Source organism: Erpetoichthys calabaricus, chromosome 4 (assembly GCF_900747795.2).
Source record: "Erpetoichthys calabaricus chromosome 4, fErpCal1.3, whole genome shotgun sequence".
Lineage (NCBI taxonomy): Eukaryota > Metazoa > Chordata > Cladistia > Polypteriformes > Polypteridae > Erpetoichthys > Erpetoichthys calabaricus.
The window spans coordinates 53,927,878-53,949,445 of record NC_041397.2 but is presented as its reverse complement, the minus strand read 5'-3'; the positions used below and the strand labels follow the sequence as shown (position 1 = coordinate 53,949,445).

At 37.3% G+C, this 21,568-nt stretch overlaps 1 protein-coding gene across 1 annotated transcript in view; it reads right to left on the bottom strand.

The window, feature by feature from the left end:
* adgrg2a (adhesion G protein-coupled receptor G2a) overlaps window positions 1-21,568 on the bottom strand; it is a 182,640-nt gene that overhangs the window by 5,986 nt on the left and 155,086 nt on the right. The window contains exons 35-43 of the mRNA XM_051926903.1: window positions 20,298-20,441; window positions 17,834-17,956; window positions 17,704-17,749; window positions 16,991-17,094; window positions 16,054-16,166; window positions 11,685-11,956; window positions 9,681-9,780; window positions 5,613-5,893; window positions 1,466-1,567 (exon numbers count right to left, since the gene is read on the bottom strand). Of these exons, the coding sequence (XP_051782863.1) occupies window positions 1,466-1,567; window positions 5,613-5,893; window positions 9,681-9,780; window positions 11,685-11,956; window positions 16,054-16,166; window positions 16,991-17,094; window positions 17,704-17,749; window positions 17,834-17,956; window positions 20,298-20,441 (1,285 nt within the window). The remainder of the gene's footprint in view (window positions 1-1,465; window positions 1,568-5,612; window positions 5,894-9,680; window positions 9,781-11,684; window positions 11,957-16,053; window positions 16,167-16,990; window positions 17,095-17,703; window positions 17,750-17,833; window positions 17,957-20,297; window positions 20,442-21,568) is intronic.

The window sequence follows — 21,568 nt, the reverse complement described above, 5'->3', positions numbered from 1 at the left end:
GGAGCGACAATTTTCAATTCAATTCGAAAGAAGACGTTTTTTATAATAGGGTGTCATAGACGCCCAGGGATGTTGCCCCGCCGGGATGCAGGAGGAAGCAGGGGACCGGAAATGGGACAATATTTTCCCTGGAACACAGGTGGACCGCCTCCCAGGAATGCATGGGGGTCACGGAGCTGTGAAACTCAACCCTCTGCGAAGATGGAGTCACCGCCAGGGGGCGCCCGGACATGGTTGGAACCTTGGATAGCAGCACTTCCGCCACACCAGGAAGTGAGGTCAGACGGAGCACCTGGAGCCCATCCAGGTTATTATAAAGGGGACCGCCTCCCTCCAGAAGCTGAGCCAGAGTTCGGAGGAAGGAGATGGAGCTTGTGAGGAGGGGAGTGGAGGTCAAAAGAGAAAGAAGAAGAAGAGAAAGAGAGAAAGGAAGAGAGTTGGTGGATGAAGGCATTGTGGTGCTGTAAAGGAGAATAAAGAAGTGTGTTTTGGACATTCTGGTGTCTTTCTGTCTGTGTCCAGGGGTATGCTTTCCACAAGGGAGAGAAAGCCAATCCCAGCAACAATAAACACAAAGTTAAAGCCAATTCTGGAGAGAATGGCAGTCCAGTGCACAGCTCACATACTCATATTGGCCAATTAAGAGAAGTCAATCAACCCAACAGATAGTCTTTAAGGTATGGACAGAAAACTGGACTGTCTATAAAAAAAAGATCACAGGTAGACAAAGATTATCCTTACAGGATTAGGCACAAGGCAGGAAACAAACCCGGATGGATGCCAATCTATTATCATGAAGGTACTAATTTAGATATAAAATACCACTGTGTTTATTTTTTTATCCTAATTTTCGATATATAGTAAATTTTGTATTGTAGAATTTTGCTACTTTAACTAACATTCTTTTTTCTGAAACTGCTTAGTTCAGATAATTACTGCTGAGTTTCACAGCCCATAGTAGCAGCATTCAGCACAAAACTGAAAACTAACCTGAACAGCACAAGAGTCCATTGCATACCTCACACATGCAAAAACACTCACTCATATACACCCATCTTTGGAAAGAAAAGTGGAGTGCCTGGAGAAAAAAACTCAGGGTGGGAATGTTCAAACTCCTTAAAGTAAGTAACAGGAGTGGAATATGAAGCAGCAGCACTAACACTTGGGCCACATGCGGCCTCTTAATGCATTTGGAGTGAAAGAAAAAAAAAATGTATGCTTAATTTTCAGTATGTGCACTGGTCTACTCATCCATTTTCTAATCCACTTATCCAGTTCAATATTGTGGAATGACTGTGCCCAGGTATGCTAAGTAGTATTTTAAACAGTAAATCTTAAATATGAGAAATTACACAGACAAACCCAGATGATACATGATAACATACACAGAACAGGAAATCAACCTTGGTTAGCAAATGTAAATGATATACAGTAAATGAAGTCAACTAATACAACACATTCTTACCTGAGTTTTCAGTAAGTCTCAGTTTTCCACAACACAGATATCTCCTCCACTGTTTTTGAACATTTTCTTTGGTTGCACAGTGGAAAATGAAGATAAAAAATCCTACAAGACAGGTTTGTGTAAACAATAAACATCACATGAATATTCACACTTTGACTTTTTCTTTTAAATCAGTCCCTTTCATACTTGAGTCTAAGTCAGGGTTGTAGGCAGACACAGTCAATCACAGCAGCACCAGTCTCGAAACGGTAGGTTCCAGGGCCTCATTTATAAAGCTTGTGTACACATAAAAAGAAATTTGAAATGTGCATACGCAACTTCTCCTGCAAACTTCGGGATTTATAATAGCAAACCTGATAGGGGAACATGCACTTACTGTATTTACGGCAACTCTGACCCATTTTGGAGAAACTGGGAAATAATGACACCCTTGATCAAGTAGGGAAAAGCAGCCAAATCAATAATGATTCTCACACATAATAATCCTTGTCATTGAGCTGTTATTATAATGTACACTGACATGACAAACATATTAAATCTCAAATGTGAGGAATATGATGCACACACTCCATTTTAGTTCCCTTTAAAGAGGACCAATGCTGCGTATGTGCACTGAAGAACTTTTTTGTTTTTTTTTCATCAGTTTATACTACTTGTTATCACTTCTCAGGGAACTAGCTGACAGGTCAGGAATACCTCAGCCAAATTTTAATCCATCAAGCCCAACTGCTGGAAGCTTTTAAACGACCGATGAAGTGCTACATCCCGTTTTCATATGGTGTGGGTACATATATATATAGCATAACATGTTGTTACCAACATAAAATGGCAATTTGCATCAGTGTTCATTTTCCTAGCATAATCAGAGCACTTTAATTTACTCATAATGTAATAAGGTCTTATTACGAGAATGAAACTGCTTTTGTTAACCGTAAGCAGTTATATTCTATTAACATACAAGTCATCAGTGATGCCAAGATAGGACTAAATCGTCAGGAGTGCTCTGGCAAAATGCCACATTAAAAGGCAGGAGTGCTCTGGCATAATGCCACATTAAAAGGCATCTCCAATTACAAATGCCATTCGCAGATCAAAATCAGAGACTGTAGAAATGTTTTTTTCTCCTAACATTACACGCATTCTCTATGGTGACTAGCAGCCTGCTTCGTCATCAGAGACCTCTTTTTATTTCAGGCATGGTGTGGCTGGAAGTCATGGTATTTACAGCAGCAGTAACATGTTACCATAGAACATATTTAAATTTTTTGCTAACACCCATGCTTAGGCCATCTCTAATTCAGAGACAAGAACTTCTGTCTTGAGCTACTGGATGTGTTATGTGGTTGCACTACCAGCCAATCAAGGTCTGCAGCATCGTGACTGCATAAGAATGAGGTTGAATAACATGGTTTATATATATTGTTGTTTCAGGGTGGAACCGGGTGGGGTATTAGGCATGTTAACAAGCACACATTTACAAGATGATTGTAATTTATAAAGGGTAAACCATGTATGGTATAGCAGGTCCCCAGCTACCCGTTCTAAGGCCAGTTTTTAAAATAAATAATCACCGTGCTCACGGCTTAGTGAGGGGGCGTGGTGGTTGTGTGGCTGAAGCGGTTCTCAGGGCGATTCGCGATGTGGGCGTTTCTCACCTAAGTGCACAGGTGAGAGACCGCTCGCATCCGTGATTGTTCCTGGGGCTGCTGATTTGCTACAGCTGCCATGCCCTCTTGATATATAGAAGCGCGAGTCAGCTAAGGGGGGAAAAAAGAGAGAACAAGAACAAACGGAGGTTGCAGGAGAAGGCAGGAAGCAAGAGAAGAAAGCCGGTGCAGGAGAGCGAGCGAGCGAATGCAGGCTCACGTTGCAGCTGTGCAGGAAGCCTGGGTGTTGGGCCGACACCCGGGAGTAGTAGTAGTGGTCGCTCCCGCTGAGTGATCATGTAGCGGGAGTGACCAGTGATGAAGGGTGGATGACTCTCCGCGTAAGGCTGCGGAAGGCAGCGGGAGTCGGAACTTGGGACGTGGTGTCTCCAGCGTGAGAGCCATGGTCGTTGGGGAATCCCAAGTCGCTGTTCGGTGGTACCTACCGGGGCCAGGGATCAGAGAGATGAACGACGAACAGCAGAGTGAAGAGAAGGCCAGCTGCAGGAAGGGCGACTCCCTTGTTGAAAAGCCCAGACGGGGGAAGCAGAGGAACCGCCAGGTATAAAGGCCCCAGGCTTGTTGTTGTTTTTTTAAAAAGAATGCTGTCTGTATTATTTTAACCTCGTTGTTTTTAAGACGACTTTTTTCTATTTTTTTAACCTCCACTTTTCACTCTTGTTTTTATGGATTTATTTATTGAAGATTTGGAAGCACTGCACTTATTTATTTGGACATTGTTTTTGTTCTGTTTTAAATAAAAGCACTTGGCACTTTTATACACCATCCCCTTGCTATGTTGTTGCCTCACTGCTTAGCTCATTGGTAACATTACCGATGGTGTCGGGGTAAGGGCTCCTGGACAGCAGACGGGAGCATGCAGCAAACCCGCATCGTCACACCATGTAGAAATGTGTGCGCGCCAGGTTTTACAAATCTGCTATTTTGTGGCATACACATTTTCCACTTTTTTTGGCATACATGTATTTTCATGCTCAAAACTAGGCAAAGTATTATAAATAATGCCTCTGCGTACAGAAGTAATCCATTATACGCCACCCAGATGTGCACATTCACTGAGGCAATTCTGAATCATCAGTTAACTTAAAATGTATGTGTTTGGGGCATGGACATTGACAGCCTAGGAATACAAGGGAGAAGTGATTTAATCTTTATATTAGACTGCTCAGGACATACAGCACTTAGTGAAAAATATTGCAGAATTCCAGGAGGAGTGGATGGTCATTTTATTTATAATGGCAATGAAGTTTATGTTGAATTAATTTGTTTTATGTTAAGTTGATATTTATCCCTTACTGTTTGTTCATCTGAAATTGTGTGTTCATATACTGTCTGTAAATTCTGTATGATTCCATTATTATAGCTGGTTATATGGGCAAGCTTTCTTAAACCTGTACTTCACATGTTGATTGTTATACATTTTGAAATTCTGACTTATTTCCAACTTCTTTAAATAAAATTAACAATTGATCACACAAAAATGGATTTGATTTGATTTAAATAATGTGGTGTAGTGGTTACACCACACACGCAAACACACCAAGAACATGCAAACTTAATGAACATACGAAACAAACTGGGATTCTGAAGACAGAAGACATTAACTTAAATTGTGGCTCATTTTAATACTGTTGCAATAGGATGCTAATTCTAAAGAATGACTAACACTGTGTGCATAGTAATTGCATCAGAGCTCTGCAATGTTCAGTTGACACCTCTTGGAAAATACTGCAAAAAAACTGGTCTGGTGCAATTAAGAGTATAAGTAGAGCAGTTTCCAAATTTTTGGCATGCGTACACTGAATATAGCTGCTTCAAAAGGTTCCAATTTGTGAGAGTGATTTACAATTATATATACAGTGTGCATACATATCTTATAAGCAAATGTCTATGCATGGAAGTGTGTGTGTCTGTCTGTCCGGCCTGGAAGTGAGAGGTGGAGACGGGGTAAGGGCTCCAACTCCGAGGATACACAAGTGAGGCCAACACATCGGCAAAATGGTATCCCTTTTACTTTTTCTCCCACCGCTAATACACAAACAAGGCGAGCATATCAGCAAAACGAAATCTCCAATGAAAGACAAAGTTGCTTATCCGCTAATACACAAGCAGCAAAATGAAACATCTTAGGAGAGAGATGACAAAAGTAGTTCCTTTCAATTACCTGACATCTCTACATTTCAGTTTTTTTCTGACGATTTCAATAATTTCTAGAACCCCATGTTTTTACAGCACAGGCTTACTTAGCTAGTGTAAGCAACTACAGCAATTTGCACTACAGCATGACAATACATCTTATAGATAAGGCCATAATGATTAGACTAAGGAGCCACAGAAATTACATCTTGTTGTTACATACTAGAAATTATTTCTGGGTATCCAAGATGTTTGACATACACATTCATACAGTCCATATATACACAGCACTCAAAGTAAATTTTCCTCTGTTTGTATTTTCAGGCAACCAATACCTTATTTACCTTGCAGTGTGTTGAAAATTGTAAACAGATACATAAATGGTAAGTTGGCATCACCCCATGCAAACAATGCAAAACCCCAGGTGATTCCTAATAAGAACGTCAGGCCTGCCACACTTTTCATGTCCCGAAAGGTATTTCTCTGAAGGTGGTTGTGCTTCTGAGTCTTAATCCTGCACAGCTGGATCAGCACAACGATAAACATTCCAAGGTTTATAAGGAACACCACACAGAAGTAGGCCACAACGGATACGTAAAATGCAGTGTCATTTTTGATCCAGCAGCTGTATGACAAAGAAAAACAAAACATTGATAAATAAAAATACATCTAGTTTTCTTTACTTCTAATTAGCATTGCAGCAGTCTCCATATTAAAGCAGTCATTTTCATTTTCACTTTCCATAAAACAGAAAAACAGTTTTGCTGGCATGATAATTTGTTTATTACAAAAACATAAAAATGCATCAGCTCTCTATGAATAATGATACATTTCTGAGAAAGAAATCTAATCTGAACAACAGTACAGTGTTCCCATTTTCCTCCTTTGGTCTTTTGCAGATACTCTTCTACTACTTTGATAGTGTGGCCATTTTCACCTGGGATGGATGGACTGTTTTCATTCAAGTTGTGTTATCTAGACTGCACAATTCTTGAATAGCGACCCCCTAGTAGTAAATATGAATGGCTTCTTATTGTTCAGACTGCTCACTGTATTCCTCTGCACCTGTAGAAGAATTTCATAAAACCTGGCAGGAGTTTTCTATATGGATTTAAATATAAATAGTTGGTTCTATACAACAGGAGTAAGAAAATGAGACCACTGGAAAATTTTAGCCATGTTTGTGTTAACTTTAATTTTGTGTTTCATGCAAAGCTGGAAATTAAATAATAAGTTAATGAAAAAGCAAACAAGTGGAATAACTAGTTCATTTAGCTATAGCCAGTTCTGCCATTTGAGTTTTAGGACACTGTAGTCAGTGTGGTGGAGCATTTCCGGAGTCTGTGGCATGTTTGAGCTTTTGCGGCTGTTTTGTCAAAATAGTTCAACTTAGACCTTGTGAGTGTAGGTGTGTGGGAGGAAAGCCATGTAGCCACAGAGAACTTAAAGTAGGGAATTGTCTAACTGCTCATTAAGTGCACAAGCACAACGCAGTTAGCACAGCCATCCCTCAATGAGGCTCCAAAGATGATTTAGTTATTTAGTTCCCATTATTTATGGGAAAAAAGAAAAATGAAAAAATAAAAGCAAGAGAAAATTGAGGAGAAAGGGAGAGCAGGGTTGGGCCAGCGCCATTGGGAGCCAGGGATGCCCCACGGGGAGCGAGAGGAACAATTCTCTGGGGCAGATCAATTTCTGCTGAGCAGCTGTGTGATTGTGGGTTTCAGGACCTTCAAAAGTAGTAGGACTTATACGGTTCCAGGGGGCTACTGACAGAGGTGGCAGCTAGGTAGTCCCATGTGAGTGAGCAGGCAGGGAAGACAAGAGAATGGAGCACTGGAGATGTGTTTGATGAAACTTGAACCTGACTGTGGTTTTATTCCTGATTTTATCTATTTATTAAAATCGATTTATTTATTGTTTCAACTTTCTCGCCTCACAATTTTAGGGATCAGTTATTGAAAGAATTCAAACTGCACAGCACTTTGGACATGGTTCATTTGTTTAAATAAACACTTGCTGTTTGTTTCCTCATCTGCCCTGGTCCATCTCGGTTACGACTATCAATGTCCTAGAAAAAGCAACAAGTCCATAGCTGCAGGCACTGGGGCATCACAGTCAGCATTTTTTAAAGTTTTGCATTTATTCTACTTGTGACAGGCATCTTATTGGCATACTTGTTGACTGTCACTATAGAAGATGTCTGGATACTGGAGCACACCAACTACCCTTCTGTTTTCAATATACTGTATATGCAAACTTAAACTTTAAATAATGATAATCCATCCATCCATTGTCCAACCCGCTGAATCCGAACAGGGTCACGGGGGTCTGCTGGAGCCAATCCCAGCCAACACAGGGCACAAGGCAGGAAACAATCCTGGGCAGGGTGCCAACCCACCGCAGATAATGATAATCTTTAAGTTTAAATATTTCTATTTTCCGTGACAAGTCCAAATCGCATTATTTTCTTTATAGTCTGTTGTTACTTTCAGTATTTGCCTTTTCTTTCTTTGGTTCCTGCAATATGTTTAATTTTCAAATCTTCCAAGCCAAAAGTTTTGTCTTTCATTCTTTTTATTATACTCTTTAATGCTTTTTCTGTCAATTTAACTTCATGGAAGCTCTTTTTGTCCTGTGTGGTTTCTGATGTGATCTTTCCTATAAAATTAAAACTCAAGGGTGACGATAAGTTTTACATTACCAAAATTTTAATAATAAAACAACTAAACATTATATATTTTGGTTTTCTGTCAACACTGAAAATGTCACACATTTTTTTTCCATTATCGCTGTCATTCTATTTTGCCCCCTCTCCTGTGAAAGTTCCTGTTGCTTGCTTAAGACCTGGAAAAAAAGGATGCATATCCCATTGCTCTTCTCTGATCAAATAAATATTTTGCAAAGTATAAATGTGGTTTTTACCATTTTATAATACATTAATTGATATGAACAGGATTTCTCAAACAACCAAGGTTGATGGGATACCTGCCTTGCAACCGATTTCAGGGGCAGTTACATCAAAAGGATTGCACTGCGCCCTTTAACTGGAACAACGTCCTTTCAGCTGAAGGTCTGCAAAGCTAAAATGCATACTTCACACTTTACACCCCAAGTATCCCATGAGATAGTTCAGCCTTAGAGAAGAACAATGAGGTGCACAAGGCAAAGCGACCATATGTAAAAGCAACATATTTACATAAATAGCTGAAATGAATGGTTAACTGGTCACTAGCTCCAAAAGGAAGAATTCTGTGCTAGCAAGTGGGATTCAGCCAGGGCCCCAGAAGTATTTTAGGAGAAGTAGATGTTAATATGGCTGCTTTAGCATTAAGGTTTGCTCCTGTTTTGTGGTTTGCGCTTTTTGTATTTATAAAATTCACGGTTTTGATTGCCTGCTGTTTATTCAGGTTTCTGATTTTGGATTTGTTTGCTTTGGTTCCCTCTTTTGTGAAACTGCCATGGTTTTTGTGCAGGCTGTTTGAAATTCACTCAATAAATATTTACATATTAAAGGAACTTTATTTAGTTTTCCTGGGCTAGAAGTTATTTATAGTGTTTCGCTCTCTCCCTTTGATATTTGTGACTTTTAATCCTTTGCTCCACATTCAAGACTGTGCAGGCCATAATCCTGCCTCATGGATTTGGGGCCAGGCTGCCTGAGGTGGTGAGATCGACTCTTTTGTTGTAGATCTGTGATGGAGTGCAGGTGTGCCATGGGTTTTTTGAGACTTGCTCCCTTTTTGAACTTTATGGCAGATGACAACATAACAAACAGCTTTGGCTACAGTACAAGTGGGTACCACAAGATGCAATAGGAAGCTGAGACACATATGTAAATGGCAGAAAGAAACCCATAGGCTACTTTTATGGTTGACTGTGTAACGTCACTGTGAAATACGGACATTATGAAACAAAATATAATAGCCTCTATCCTTAATGAAGGGAATACCTGAATAAAGACTAACCATCACTACTGCTTTGTATTTACTCTAGGCTGATGATGTGTATAATCTTATAGTTAGGGTAAAAGCCAGCAAATGCATCCTCATATTCTTTTCTGATAAATGGTGTTACTCCAAATAGAAATCCGTAGTATACATTTGCCAAGCAAATGCACACAAATATATATAGCATAGGAATTCTTAACTGAACAAAATTCTAAATCAGAAGAAGCTGAAACCTAACACATCTGACAAAAGACAAGAATTACCATTGGACAAATGACTAGTCTATTGTAGTATTTAATGCTGCAATCATTAAAAATTATTTTCCAACAAACCTTTAAAAGCTATTACTAGGCTTTACATCACACAGATAAATAGTAGCTATGAAAGCCCATTGTGTGGAGTAATGGACAATGTTTGATAAATAATAAATGTATCAAATAAACTATTTGTTAGAAAACTTACAATTCATCTGTGTAGCCATCTGAGACTTTGCTGTATGTTACCAGTCCATAGTTGCCTCGGCTTATTCCAATAACAATTGCAATCACAACTGCAGGAAGTCCTGTGGAAGCAGAATAACATTTCTTTAATGAAGAAGTTCAAAAAGTGAAACTCAGTAAGCTAAGCCTCATTTTTGTCCATTTCCTGTCATAACTTAAATCAGCTTCATTCAATTTCTATGTACTACATATTAAATTAAATCTGGCTTGCAGAATTTATGTATCTGAAGAAATAGTTGTGTTCTTTACATAAATTACAGCACAATAACTCCTGAAATGTACCCAAAAACACGCTATGATTATACTTATTGCTGCAGGTGTTGGAATATAGTTCCTAGCAGCATCAAAGTATGACTGTATTTGTTAGGAATAACAGAAAAATGGTTATCAAATACCCAAAACTAATATGTACTGTACTGTATAGTCTTACTGTTTTGAAAGATGAAAATTTATTTTTTTCTCACTTTTCACTGTTTTTAAATAAGTCATTATAGCATCAACATTCTTCACTCAACACACTTGTATCATATGTCTAAGTGAAGGAGGGACGTTGTTCTTTATTTTAATATATACAGCTGTTTAGTGAATTGCTCAGTGTATAAACATTATAACATAAGATGCAACATCTCTAAAAAATTTAATTTGTAAAGTATGCCAATACAATAAGCATGATATATAACATCACTTATCATGCAATAACACAAAGAACCGAAAAAATTGAAATGAAAAAATACTACATCTGAGGAAAAGAAAAAGTGTACATCAGAAAAAAAAACATTTTATACATACTGTAAATGCATATGATTAACCTACTTCGTGAAAGTATAAAAAACAGTTTTGAAGTGAGGAATTATTTCAAAAAATTTATGAGCAAAAGTTAGGCTAGCCAGGCAGACTAATTTACATTGCTTGTATTCAGTTTTTTCCAGAGTAACAGAGTAACTCTTTTCAAAGCTGATAGGTTACAGTTTTTTAGTTGTCATACTGGAGAAACACTTGCTCATCCCTTTGATATGAAAGAGTCCCATCGAAATGATGCCAAACAGAGGCTGCAATGCAGTTACTAAAAAATAAAAGTGGCTTTGCATTAGAAAACTATACATCTGATTCTTTATTATAGGATAACAGCCTGCCTACTGAAAGAAAAGCAATCATAGTAATCCTGAGGACTAATACACCCTCAACCATGGTGAGCTGGGTCATTCTTACTGTTACTCAGTTGAGTTTGTGATCTACAAAAAATGATTGACTATACAGTACTAGAATAAAATGTTTGGGCTCATTCAATAGCTCATAGACTGGGAATTTCACAAGTCTGACTGCATAAGGACCTGCATATCACTTTCATATAAAATCAGGAACACAAATAAGAGACAAACAATGCATGACCTATCAAGTAATTGCTGTGGTACATCCACTTGAAAGCTAAATATCCCCGCAATTTTACCTGATAAAAGTCTGACCTGTGAAACCTAAACCTCTCGGTTGAGTAGAACCTATTTTGATAGGCTGTGAAGGTAACGGAGAGTTACATTTTCAATGGGAAAATAGTAAACTTCAAGTATAAAAGTAAGTAAACTATTTTATGCATTTTATTAGTTAGCCATATTATCTTGTCATGCTTCCATTCCAACTATATAGTGTACGCTATGTAAGATTTCAACAGGCTTTAATTGAAGAACATCATTTTCTATCCATACAACAATTCATTTACTGCACTTTCAAGATACATGAGGTTCCATATTTTCAACAGAAACATATAACAATACAGCAGTTGCTAGTAACTGCATTTATTTTTTTTCTTCTGTCCAGAGGGTCAATTTAGCCCTACAATAATTCTACCATTAGTATGACTGAAACTTCAGAGGAAAGGTTACTCTTACCTACAGTAAATAATGAATATAATGAATACAGTAAAGTATGCCAGAAACCCTTATTAAAAAAATTACTTTAATTTCATACATACCCCAGCCAACTATGCAGAATTTCAACATATATCTTTGTATGTAGGTGTTAAACACTTTGACTAGTGCTAGATACATGTGGAAAGCTTCAAGGCCCATCCATGTGAAAGAGGCCAAGAGGAAATAATGAAGGAACACAGCAACAGCAAAGCATAGTCCTGGTACATCCTTGTATATAGCAATCCATGAATCAATAAGAAACACCAGGTTTAAACCTAGCAATGCTAGGCAAAGCTGAATTAAAATTTTGGCAGGATAGTCTTTCCGTATTTTTCTAGGAAAAGAAGACAGACCATTCAGTCAATATTATCTGCAACATATACATAAACTTCAAATTAAAGCAAAGTTTGCAGGTAAAACAAATCACATCTTCGCACCTTTTTTATGATATGTTTATTGGTAATATTTCCCGGCAAAATATGTAAAAACTGGCAGCTCTCTAATTGGTTTGTGTTATTAGCTGAGCTTAGATTTAATCATTTTTGTTTTCCCTTCAAAGTTTCAGGATGGACAATAAAAAATTGTTATTGGTTTTATATTAGGCTGCACTCTTGTTTAGTTAAGGACAGATAGAGAAACAAGTTATTACGAGGTAACAGATTAACAAATAGTGAAAACATGAAAATCATGGACTCGTGGCAAAGCTATTTAAGCAAAACAAACCAATAACAAAAATTTTCAAAAGTGAAAAAAAAAGAAACCAAAATACTAAAGCCTATGATATTTATCCAAGGCTACATGTTAGTTTCACACAACTCCTGAATGCTCTTTGTGTTTTTGTTGCTAATGTTGCAGCTGGCTTGAGTCATTTATACCATATATGTCATTTATCCTTATTTTTCTCCACTGCCTAGACACGGTCAACCATCAGATACTCCTTGCCACTGCCTCACTGGGACTGCTCAAAGATGGTTTAAGTCCCACCTCTTGGGCAGATCCTATCATTTGTCCTTGTGAGGAAAGATGTGAAGGGTGCATCAGGTAAGCATTAGAGGTGTCATACGGATCAGTACTTGGTCATCTCCTCTTTTCTTTACATATCACCTCACTAGACCTATCATCCAGTGCCATGGTTTCTTATTTCAGCAATACGTCAGTGATACGCAGTTGTACCTGTCGGTCTCTGCAGAGGACAACACAGTATCAGCTAAAATCTCTGCATGTCTCACTGATATTGCAACCTGGATGAAGAAGTACTATCTTCAGCTCAACCTGGCAAAGACTGACCTTCTTGTTATATCAGCTTCTCTGTCTATTGAACACCACATCTCAGTTCTGCTTGGCTCACTATCACTAACACCTGCCGAGTCAGTTCACAACCTTGGTGTGGTGATCGATGACCAGCTATCCTTCACTGACTATGTGGCAATGGTTTCTCAGGCTGGGAGATTCACTCCATCCATAAAATCAGATAGTAACTAATAGAGTATGCATTGCAACTAGGGCCAGGGTTTGCTCTTGTCACATCTGGATGGCCGCTGTAGATGATTTAAAATGCCGGGGCACTTTTAGAGTTCAAGCAGATGAAGCAGACACAGGTCCCTTTTCTTTTCAGATCACTATATTTGCTCCTGGTAGAGACAGGCATTAAGTTCATATCTACAGTGCAGTCGATAAGTATATGGAGACACTTCTGAGGCCCTATGTTTCTTCTTACCTGCTTAGAATTGCTGATGAACAGCATCTGGGGATGCCACATCTGTATAGCATTAAATCTCAATACAGAGTCTTTACATATGTAGCTCCAAGCTTGGTAGAACAAGCTGCTCACCTCCATCTGAACTGATGACTTCCTCAGTGGGTTCAAAATTGATAATGGCTTTTGTAGGTTCTTGTAACTAAGAAAGTATAACAAGCCTGCATTTTATTTTGACTTCAGTTTTGTAACTTTGCCCTGTAACGCTTGATCCCAAACTGTTATTCAGACTGATATTTACTTGATTATGTTGTATTCTTGTTATGTTATTTTAGATAAAAGCATCTGCTAAGCAAATAAAGATAAATGCTGCTTAATTGCATATATTTTCATTCATTCTTTTCTATTGAACTTTATAGTCTCTATTACATAAAATCAATTACAAGTTCCCATGTCTGCTAGTAACTGTTTGTGTTATATTAGCCTACACTGTATTGGCTTTTGTTGCTGTTCATTTTACTTGCAAAAGACTACACTTGTTGAGGACTGGTAATGTTAAAATTCTAGGTACAAGCTTCCCACTTTCTTTAGGTTCTATAGATCCACCACAAATATTTCTTTTTAGCTCCCATAATGACATAATAGAATAGAATCATGAAAATTGATGATGGTACTGTTTCCTGTACAATTGGTAATAACATACAAAAAATAAGTAAAGGACCCAAAAAGAACAAGCAATATAGAATTTAAATAGAAAACATAGACAGTACACTGTACAAAATGTAAAATACTGTAAATAAATCATACATTAAAATGGTCAAATAGTAAATGCCAAACAGATATCAAACGATGGTCAACAAATGCAAACATTCACATAATCAATACAATTTAAATGTAATACTAAACACAGAGCACAAAAGAAGGCATAGGGCGGTTGGTGGTGCATTGATTGTTAAACAGACAAAGAAACGTCAGGAAGAAGCAATTAAGCTTTTGGTGCATGTGATCTGAATCCTCTACCTGATGGGAGCTGCTGAATATTTGCATGTTTGGTGATACATGGGATGTATAAGGATTCAGCTCAGTGGTATTTAGTTCCAGTGATCTTTTGCTTCTTTGCAACTACAGGGTGTCAGACAGTAGCATGTTTGTCACACATGCAAGTAAGAATTTCAATGTACTCTGTACACATGACACATCTATAGCTGTACAGCTACTACTACCACTACAACAATATGTCATGTTCATTTCCTTGTTTTCATATCCATAATACCATACCAAAAAGAGATGAAGGATATTTTTGTATAATGGATGGGCAAAATTGGAAAAGCAGATGATGACTGACTACAAACTTCCTTAACTTTCTGTGGAAATATGTGACATCATAATGAGATTATCCAAATTGATATGCAATTTTAGAAAGATACAGATGTACTGTTGGTACCCAGGAATTTAAAATAATCAGTTATGGGTATAAATTGATCATTGATAAACATGGGGAATTTAAGGTCCCATAATTGCATGGGTATAAGTTGATCATTGATATACATGGAGAATTTAAGGTCTCATGATTGCCTGAAGTCCATAATAATCTCCAACGTTTTGGATGTGTTGAGTTGTTGGTCATTGCTAATGCCAAAGTTACAACTCCAAGCAGCAATGTACCGCATTTTCAAAAATTAACTCAGTAATTGTGGTATCATTTGTAAATTTAGGTATAATGACAGAACTATGAAACAAATGTGTATGTGATATACTGCCATAAATGACAAGATGACATGCCACACAGATAAAGTGCCTCAATTACAGGTCTCCATAGGGTGATTCATTTTTCTAGCCTCAAGAATTATGCCTTGGCCCCTGAGATGTTACCTAGCTTCTTTACTTTGCATATTCTGGTCACAACTCTGCCCACAACATAAAGAGAGACAGAAAGAGAGAATGAGAAACAAGGGCATGTATACATGTACTGCTGCACATTCTCAAAGACCTATAGGCAGGGGTATTAGAAGACGTCAAAAAGTTGCCTGAAACTCTGCTGGTAGAGCAGTTTCAGCTATAGAGGGTTAGCAGAAGTTAGATTACATCCTAACTGACAGAGAACAATATATGGTCCCATAGCAAAAGGGGAAGGTCCGCATTTCTCTTTCAAGTATGGCAGCTGGAAAGCTTCATAAGATGCTAGGGGCCTATATGACCTTTGAAAAGCTTGGAAGTGCAAAGTTCTCAGAGCTAACCCAAGTGGCTTTTGTGGCCCAGGAATATTATATACCTTCTCCAGGGGTTGGAAATTATTTTGGAGTCAAGGAGGCATGTCAGGGCAATGATTCAACAGGAATGAGTGCTCAAGGACAGAAAATGAGAAAGCAAGACAAAGAGATAGGAGGAGAATCTTGTTATTTCTTTTTTGTATTTTGGTAGGCTAGTAGACAAGCAGAAACCCCCAAGCCCCAGAGAGGATATAAGGTTTGTTGTGCTCTGCTTACCTTGTACTTCGAGTTCTCATTTTGCTTTATCATGCCGTTATTTTCTATAGTAACATACTATCTTTGCATAACTTTTCAATTCTTAAAAGTGGTTTTGAAGCTACATGAAAGATCTAAAAATTGTATTTGAGACTACTGGATATAACAAAAACAGTATATGATTTTCATTATACAGTAGGTCTGTTAAAACTAATCATTATGAGAAAATTAACAATTTAACTTATTATTTTTTTACTTAAAAATACTTACTCAAATAACAAGTAGGTAAGTATAGTAACTGCAAGAAAAATGCATGAAATGCCACAGCCAATGAATGTGATGTAAGTTAGAACTATATTTGGTTGATAATTTAGTGATGAGCCCTGTTAAAACAAGAAAAGAAAACGAATTTACTGTTATTTGCATTTAATGTAAATATTATATATACAGTCAAGCGCCGGCTCCATTTGGGACTGACCATTTGGCTACATGTCAGTCACAAAGTGTACAGGTTACTGCAACTGAATCTCTGTGGGTGTGGTGGGGGTCACAGGTGTACATACTTACGCTGCTGGTACAGAGTAGCACAAACCACTGTTTGAGTCTCAGCTGCCACTTTTCAACTGTTTTCATGCTGCCCATTCCAACTCTCGCACAGCAGTTTGGAAATGCCTCACAGCAATGCTACTGATACTCCACAGGTGAACCCCTGGTCGTGCTTTGTGGTGATCAAGTAATACTTCATACTCACCATTTATGTACTGGTGCTTCCTGGTGTTCATTATGTCATAGGGAAAATTGCCATTCACTTGTTGGTGCTTCATGACAATTGATCGATACTTCATGGAGGAAAGATTGTGTAGTGTAATAGGATTTAAGAAATTGGTTGCAAATGGAAAGTAACAGCTCATCAATTATTCACACCAACTAATTAGTAAAATAAATTAGAGGGAACATTGGCTGTAAGTATAAATGGGCACAACTCAGTTGGCTGAAAATCAGTGCATGACTGTATGTACTGTATATATATATTTTGAGAGCAAATAACAAAATATATGTAATGCTAAAATCTACGACCTTGAGTGTTCCAGGAATCTCACATTCATGGAGCTAGTGCTAATTACTGTGCCACTCTTCCGTTCTAAAACAAAATATGTAAAATGTGTAAAAACTGACAGTATTACTAATTGTGTATCAATTTACTCACCAAGAGAACAGCAAAGCTTGTAAGATGGTTACACTGGCATGTAGTGCTATTGGCTGTTTTAGTCTTTACAGAGCAACCCGTCTCATCCCATCCTCCTTTAGTCACTAAAAGTCAGAAAAAACAAAACAGCATTTCAGATTAATTTTTATAATGGAGTACTTAATGGAAGATAACTGTGAAAAAGATTTTACTGTGTTTGAATTAACACAATGTCATCATATACCAAAAAAACAGAATAAAATAAAATATGAATAAAATGATATTGGGTTATATTTTAAAGTAAGTAGAATAACTGAAGAGAAAAAGATTGTACCAAAATTCTAAACATCCATTATCCAACCCGCTATATCCTAACTACAGGGTCACGAGGGTCTGCTGGGCCAATCCCAGCCAACACAGGGCACAAGGCAGGAACAAACCCTGGGCAGGGCGCCAGCCCACCGCAGGTGAAAATAATATGAATCATTTTATGCACAATGGCCATATATAAAAGGCTCAATTTCACTTGTGATAAATACACTAATACAGTACATTTTATTTGTAAAGAAAAGTATTGCTACTACATAAAAGAAAACATTTAGGAAATTTACATCTTGCATCATGATAAAAATGTAATAATAAACAGAGGCAATTTCATTTTAAAGTAAATATTCAGGTAAATCTTTAACTTTTAATAAAACTATATTTCAAAACAGAAAAGCCAAATAACTTACAAAATTTGCTGTAGTTCCAGAAAACACACAACACTGTGTCATTGTTCTAAAATGCAAAAATATGTTTTATTCTTTGAAAGAAATTAAAGTTTACAGTGATCAGAATTTTAAATTTTTAAATTGAAAATACCTTTGCTGTGTTAATATTCTTGAAGAGAACAGTAACGTTATCTTTCAGATTTGTAAGAGATATGTTAGGCACATTTGCTCCCACCACAAAACTATTTAGAGAGAAATTTGCACGGGAATTATCCTTTAAAACAAAAAGAAGTATATAATTGCAGATAGGCATATATAACATAACAGAAAATAAAGTCAACTATATTGTAAATTAGTTCTGTATGGTATACTAAACAATAAACTGAAAGGTTTTGAATAGATTTGAACAGAGACCATTGTGCTGTTGCTAGCTTTGATGGGTTGAGACCATTATTAGAACAGGTTAATAGTTAAACAATGGCTTAATGCTGAGCTGAAAATCAAATGATATCAAGGCACTTTCTCAAAACAAACATGGATTTATCTGAGCTTCAACTAAACATCTCTGTGGCTCAATATTCTACAACCATATTTTAAACTGATATTGAATTATATCTGACCTGTGTCTACCAGAGATATTTATATTATGAATTAAATTTAATGATGAATAGCTAAAGTACAAGTACTTCACCATCAGAACTGTTAATGACTGCCAAGACGCGCTCTGCTCTGTAACCCTGTACTTAAACCTTGCTGTTACCTAGCTGCTGTAGAAGGTGCAAACTCATAAAATGTTAGAATTTCATTGGACACTGCCCAAGACAATCCAGCAATTAACAGATATGTATCTCACAGCTTAGGGATTGTTTAAATATTTTCATTAAATATATATTTGATTAGAATTGAATATGATTGGTTATGTTACTTAGAACAGTACAAGCATCATATAATGCAGTGACCTGCTACTGGGTTATGTGGCAAATGGCAAGTCTAAATTGGCCTCATATGGGTTTTTGTCTTGTAATGGACTGACTATACTGGATAATGAATGATCAGAAAATTACAGAAGGATGAATAATATAAATCTTAGATTATAAAAACTTAACTGTTGATGAATACAACCAGCAACAAATAAATAGCTGCAAAAATAGGTAGTCTACATGTCCAATGACATCAGGCAGGCCTGGCTTCCTTAAAAAAGGCAGTAGAGATGTCTTTCTTATCTTCTTTATTAGGCTTAACAATATGTGTATTGAGTTAAGTGTTAAAAAGCATTCACCTAAAATGTTTCTTATCTGAAAAACTATATTATCATGATAAACAAGGAACTGCAAGTAAAATTTTATGATCAGCTCAAAATGGAATGTGTCCTCTCTCTATTTTTCTGCAGTTTTTAGCAGTTTTGCCTCTGTTTTGGGAAGATACAATTATCACTGGAATTGCTTGTTATTGTAGCTTTGATACAGCTTACAGCTTACTGCCTGATAACACTTTTTATATTGAACCTTTAATCACCCAACTCAGTTAAATATTTTAAGTAGATGTGTCAGATGCCTGACTTTGGCTGAAATGATTAATGATTATTGACATTGTCATTGTTTTTTATGTCTGAGTTTAATCATGCAGTTTTGCTTTCAGCTTTAACATGACATGTGCAACGTATGCAAACATTTTTAATATTACACAAAAGTGAAAGTATTTTTCCCTTAGTGAAAAGCTTAAACTGAAACAAATTTACATCTAAACCATGTGTTTCAATCAAGTTCGTCCTAATAGGATAGTAGACATATTATGCATTTTGCTAATGACTTTATCCAATTCTGCTTAAAACGTTCATTATATAATTGCTTATGTATTTTTATGGTTAAGGCATAGGTTAAGTGACATATTCAGGGACTCGCATTGAGTTAGAAGCCAAGATTTAAATAACGGCCCGCAAGCTACTACCCCACAGATAATGGCTCCACAGCTGTCAGCTTTAGGCTACCACTGGTCTTTTTCCCAAAAAAATCTTGTTTCATCTGTTAACCCCAACCAAGCTACTGAGAGCACAATTGCCACTGAGAGATTAAGGACATGCTAATGCCAGATATAAGACTGACAAATGTTTGGTTACATAAAAGCAAACAGTCACATGCTTTTCAGAAAAGCTTAATAGAAATATGAAACTTAATGAATTAAACTTCTAATCCGACTTAATAAAAGTAAAAGTGCCTGTGTGTCCATTTGTTTCTTATGCCCCTGTTACATGCCATTTGTATGAGATTCATAAAAACAGTTAAAATATTTGTTATGAGCCATGGAATGAAAATACAATGCATTTTATTACTATATAGATTACAAAATACATTCTAATAGATAGTGCACTGCAATTGTTAACACTGAATATACTGACATCTGTGTTGATATGAGATTTCAACCTATCCTGGATGGTGAGCACAGCAAGTACTAAATAATATTGCATCATACAGGAACAATTTTGATAATATCCATTAAATACAGATTTACTGTTCTGCATATTTCACACTGTGAAAAATTATTAATGAATTACAAGTATGGGATGAATTCTTTTTTTATATTTATTATCAAAGAATGCGTACTGAAGTCAGTTATACCTGAAATACGTAGGTTTTTTTAAAAAAGTTAAACTGGACCTTGGACACCAACTCTCTGTTTCCTTGTGAAACATTTGACAAAAGTGAAGCTGGAAAGGTAACACTTCCTCCATCAAAGAAAGATTGTGAACTTCCCAGAGTGACCTTTCATTAGAAAAAAGAAAACATAGTTAGCAGAATGTAAGCTTGAATAACTGCATGTTCATTTTTTAACATCAAACAAATTCTAAACAGAAAAAGTCACAGGTCATTTAAAGAAAACAGTCTTTTTAACAAAAATTAAGAGAAGCAGGAAATTGATTCTGTATATATATATATATATATCCATCCATCCATCCATCCATTTTCCAACCCGCTGAATCCGAACACAGGGTCACGGGGGTCTGCTGGAGCCAATCCCAGCCAACACAGGGCAGGGAACCAATCCTGGGCAGGGTGCCAACCCACCGCAGGACACACACAAACACACCCACACACCAAGCACACACTAGGGCCAATTTAGAATCACCAATCCACCTAACCTGCATGTCTTTGGACTGTGGGAGGAAACCCACGCAGACACGGGGAGAACATGCAAACTCCACGCAGGGTGGACCCGGGAAGCAAACCCGGGTCTCCTAACTGCGAGGCAGCAGCGCTACCACCGCGCCACCGTGCCACCATATATATATATTTATACTAATTAATAAAAGGCAAAGCCCTCACTGACTCACTGACTGACTGACTGACTGACTGATTCACTCATCACTAATTCTCCAACTTCCCGTGTAGGTGGAAGGCTGAAATTTGGCAGGCTAATTCCTTACAGCTTACTTACAAAAGTTAGGCAGGTTTCATTTCGAAATTCAACGCGTAATGGTCATAACTGGAACCTCTTTTTTGACAATATACTGTAATGGACGGCAGCTCGATGGCTGTGGGAGGCGGAGTTGAGTGTCACATCATCACGCCTCCCACGTAATCACGTGAAAAGACTGTGAACGCAGTAGGGAGAAATGAAGGAAGAGCCGCAAACATAGAAGAACAAAAAATTCATTAAACAATTGAGAAGGGAGCGAAACAATAAGAAGCAAGCGAATGAAGCATACAAGCATCTTCATAAGGGAAACAAAGCACGGTGTAAAACGTAAGTTTAAATTAAGTTTATAGAAACTCTCCCGCTGCAGATTGTAATAACATATTCGCGAGATAAAAGAACGCAGTAGGGAGAAATGAAGGAAGAGCCGCAAACAGCGAAGAACAAAAAATTCATTAAACAATTGAGAAGGGAG